The sequence below is a fragment of the Pteropus alecto genome, unplaced genomic scaffold, assembly GCF_000325575.1.
Source record: "Pteropus alecto unplaced genomic scaffold, ASM32557v1 scaffold134, whole genome shotgun sequence".
In the NCBI taxonomy this organism is placed as follows: domain Eukaryota; kingdom Metazoa; phylum Chordata; class Mammalia; order Chiroptera; family Pteropodidae; genus Pteropus; species Pteropus alecto.
Window position 1 is genome coordinate 1,450,827 of NW_006436283.1, and position 3,414 is coordinate 1,454,240.

At 66.3% G+C, this 3,414-nt stretch overlaps 1 protein-coding gene across 4 annotated transcripts in view; it reads right to left on the minus strand.

The window, feature by feature from the left end:
* Window positions 1-3,414, minus strand: part of RPTOR (regulatory associated protein of MTOR complex 1) — a 207,204-nt gene that overhangs the window by 60,212 nt on the left and 143,578 nt on the right. For 3 of the 4 annotated variants that reach the window (XM_025047180.1, XM_006912165.3, XM_025047181.1), the window contains one exon: window positions 2,639-2,740. The exons of the other annotated variant lie outside the window; for it this stretch is intronic. In XM_025047180.1, coding sequence (XP_024902948.1) covers window positions 2,639-2,740 — 102 coding nt within the window. The remainder of the gene's footprint in view (window positions 1-2,638; window positions 2,741-3,414) is intronic. 4 annotated transcript variants of the gene reach the window in all.

Sequence of the window (3,414 nt, forward strand, 5' to 3'; positions counted from 1 at the left end):
ATCGCGGCCCAGCGGTCTCCTGGCTGTAACCATCGCCCCGCTCTTTCAGACCCAAGCGTCCACACGTACACGAGACGGCGGAGGGGAAGCCACTGGCTCCGCCGGTGAAAGGCCCGCTCTGAGTCGCGAGGCCTGGGGCGGGCGGGCACGCCGCGCCCTGCAGAGCCCCTTCCGCCTCCTTCCGCAGCGTGGAGCCGCTCCCTCTGCGGGCTGCCCCGTGCACGCAGGGTGCAAACGGTGACAGCCAGCGCAGACCGAGCCGCCCAAGCCCAGGGGACACGTGCGCCTGGCCCACAGTGCTGTGGCTTCCACAAGCCTCCGTCCCATCCTGCTGCGGACCTCTACTTTTAAAAGGCGTGAAAAGCCGCCGGGCTGGTCGGTGAAGCACGTGTCCACACGTACATCTGCACGAGGAGCTGCGGACCCACTGGCCAGGGGGACACGGTGTCTGGCCTTGACGGTCGGCACTGCGGCCTCCGAGTTTCTGGGTGCAGGAAATTCTCCCCGGCTCGTGGCAAAGGCGGCAGGGACGGGAAGGCTCCAGGGTCTCCGTGTTCCACTCCGTTTTCTCTGAGGCACATGCTCTCACTCCCGAGGTCCGAGCATCGCTCATGGGCCCCGCTGGGTCCAGGCTCCGGCAGAGGTGCAGCTCCTGGAGATAGTGCGGCGGAGCAGAGCGAGCTAACGGGGGAGAAGCCGCACGGCGGCCACCGCGGGGAAGCACGCGCTCGCTGGCACTCGGTCTCGTGTTCTCGGGAAAGGTTCGTATTGATCCCGCTGGGCACCACCCTCGGGACTGGCCTGCCAGAACCACAGAGCCTCTGCCACGTCTGTGCGGAAGGCCACGCAGACGCCCCTCCTAGTCTGTCACGGGGTCACTCCCCCTGCTTCAGCACCAGAAAGGCGGCTGTTAGGCCTTCTCTGTGCCCCAGGGAGTGTGGATCGTTAATGGAAGGCCGTTTACAACAGGATGTTTACCAGACCCGAGAGAGGGGACTTCGCACGCTTGCCTCCGCCTCTGCCCTGCCCTGGGGAGCACGGTTTTGCTGCACCCTGGCTTCGCTGCACCCCGTTGCTGGAAGCACAGGAGGTTGGGATTGGGGAGGGGGGGCTACGGGCTGCGCCATAAACGTTCTGCTGCGACCGGCCCGTGCCTCTGCCGTCCCCGCTCCTGCCTGTCTGGCTTTGTCACTCCCGCCACCTTGCTGCACTCATGAGAGAAGAAAGCGCTGGCGGCTGCCAAAGGGTCGGTCAGGGAGCAGTGTCACGGAGGCCCGAGCCGACTCCAGAGACAGCGCAGAACGCTGCTCTGCCGCCCGCACGGTGGCCGACGCCGCAGGCTGCACTTGGACTTCGTGCCCACTTCTCTTGACCCGTTTTTTTGCTGAGATTCTGGCCCCACACGGTCCTTAGCCAGGTGAAACCTCCGCTGCAAGCAACCTTCTGAGTCCGTGTCCGGCTGACGGGGGCAGAGGGGACCCATGCCCGGACTGAGTATGGGGGATGAAGGGAAGCTGTTCACCTAGTTTTCAAATGATCCTGGGAGGCAGAGCCACCCCGAGTGAGCACTGGGCCGAGCGAGGCCGGGGTGCCTCTCTCACAACGCGGTCAGCGGCCTGACGGAGGGAGTCTGAGCGCTTCTTGGAAGGAAGCGAGGCCATGTCCTTGGACAGGTGACCAGGAGACTCGAGCTCCTTCACGCAGCCAGCGACCCCAGCAGCCTCCGGGGCAGGCGATGATGCCAGCGGCAACTCTCGGAATCGAAGACCCCCAGGCCCAGGACCGGGCACCCCTGTCCACTTTGTAAATGATGCTGATGGGGACACTCGCCCCGCTGCTGCTGGGGCCCCCACAGCTGTCACAGCTTCTCCCCAAGCTCAGCCGCCCTCCCTACCTGCAGAAAACCTTTTCCAGGGTCTAGAGTGAGTTGTCAAACCCTGGTGTCTCCACCGACCAGTGGTTTTAAAACCCATCTGATGCTGTCCCGGGGTTAATTAGCTTCCCCCGTGTCACGGCCCAGTGCACGCGCCTCCGCAGGGCCACGCGCTAACTGGAAAAGAGGCTATGGGAGCCTTTCTACTCTCCCCAGCCCGCCCCCTGCCCCACCGTCATTGTCCAGAGACGCTGCTGGGCGAGGTGCCATCTGACCCCCAGCCCGCGAGCGGGCCGGCAGCAGTGTGGACGCTGACACAGGCCCCTGCACGACGGCCCGTGACTGCACGCCGGAGCGGGGACATGGGGACATGTCCAGGGGCAGCGGCGATGGCTCCTGGCCCGGTACCGTTTGCACAGGCCCCCTTCCCCTTCCTCCTGGGTGGTTTGCACCCCGTGTGCTTCTAACAGGGAGAGCCCACGCTGGGCTCGCATTCCATCGGTTCCCCCGAAGTGTGAGGCAAACAGGCGGGGTGTCTGGCCCAACCCCAGTGAGGGCTCGTGGGGGCGGGGGAGGGGCGCCGGCTGCACCTGGAAAGCCCTTCGGGAACCAGCGTGACTTCTGCCTCATTCCCCCAGGGCTCCTGGCCAGGCACAGCTGTGGTGGTGGAGAGGACCGAGTCCCATGGCCGCACATGTGTCCTTGGATGAACCATCCTGAGAAGGGCAGGGTGCAGCTGGCCGGCGGGGCCAAGCTGGGGCTCACCTGCAGGACGATGGGCAGCTGCTCGGGGGGGCTCCTGTTCTCCACGCCCATCGTCAGCCACACCTGGAACGCCGTCAGCTGCTCGGCGAAGAACGGGCTGTGCTGTGGGGCGGGCAGAGGCGCACTGGTCAGGGCCGGCCTCCTGCATCCCACCGGCCTTCACAGGCCCACCCACCATTTCAGTCACCACTCTGCACGGCCTCCACCGTCAGAAGAAGTGACGAGAGATGGTCACACCTGGGGATGCTAGACAGTGGAGCTGGCAGGACACGTGTGCGACCGGGTGTGGGGAGGGACGAGGCCCCAAGCCGAGGACACCTCGGGGCTCCCAACCGGAGCACCAAGAAAGGTATGGAGAAGCCTGTGCTGTGGGAGCGGGCAGGAAATCCCGGCCGCGCTGACCTCCAGTTGCCTCCTGGGCGCCTGAGTGAGGACCTCGAGCGGGCAGTGGCCCAGGGGGGCCATCGCTGAGGGGAGGGGTCTGGACGCAGACACTGCGGCCCGGGGCTGGGTCAGCCCAGACACGGGTCCAGAGCCGACTCGTCCAGCTGGTGGCGTGGGGTCACTGGAGAGGGCGGGGCATGGCGGGGGGCTCAGGACGGGCGACAGAGGAGCCCCAAGTGCAGACAGCTCTCTGAGGCGTCTGGCTGCGGAGAGGCTGCAGGAGGGTGCGGTGTGGCCGCGCGCCGAGGCTCTTGTCTAAAGGAGGGAGAACGGAGCATCTGCAAGCTGAAGAGCGGGGCCCGGGGCTGAGGGGAGGCCGGCGGAGGGGCAGG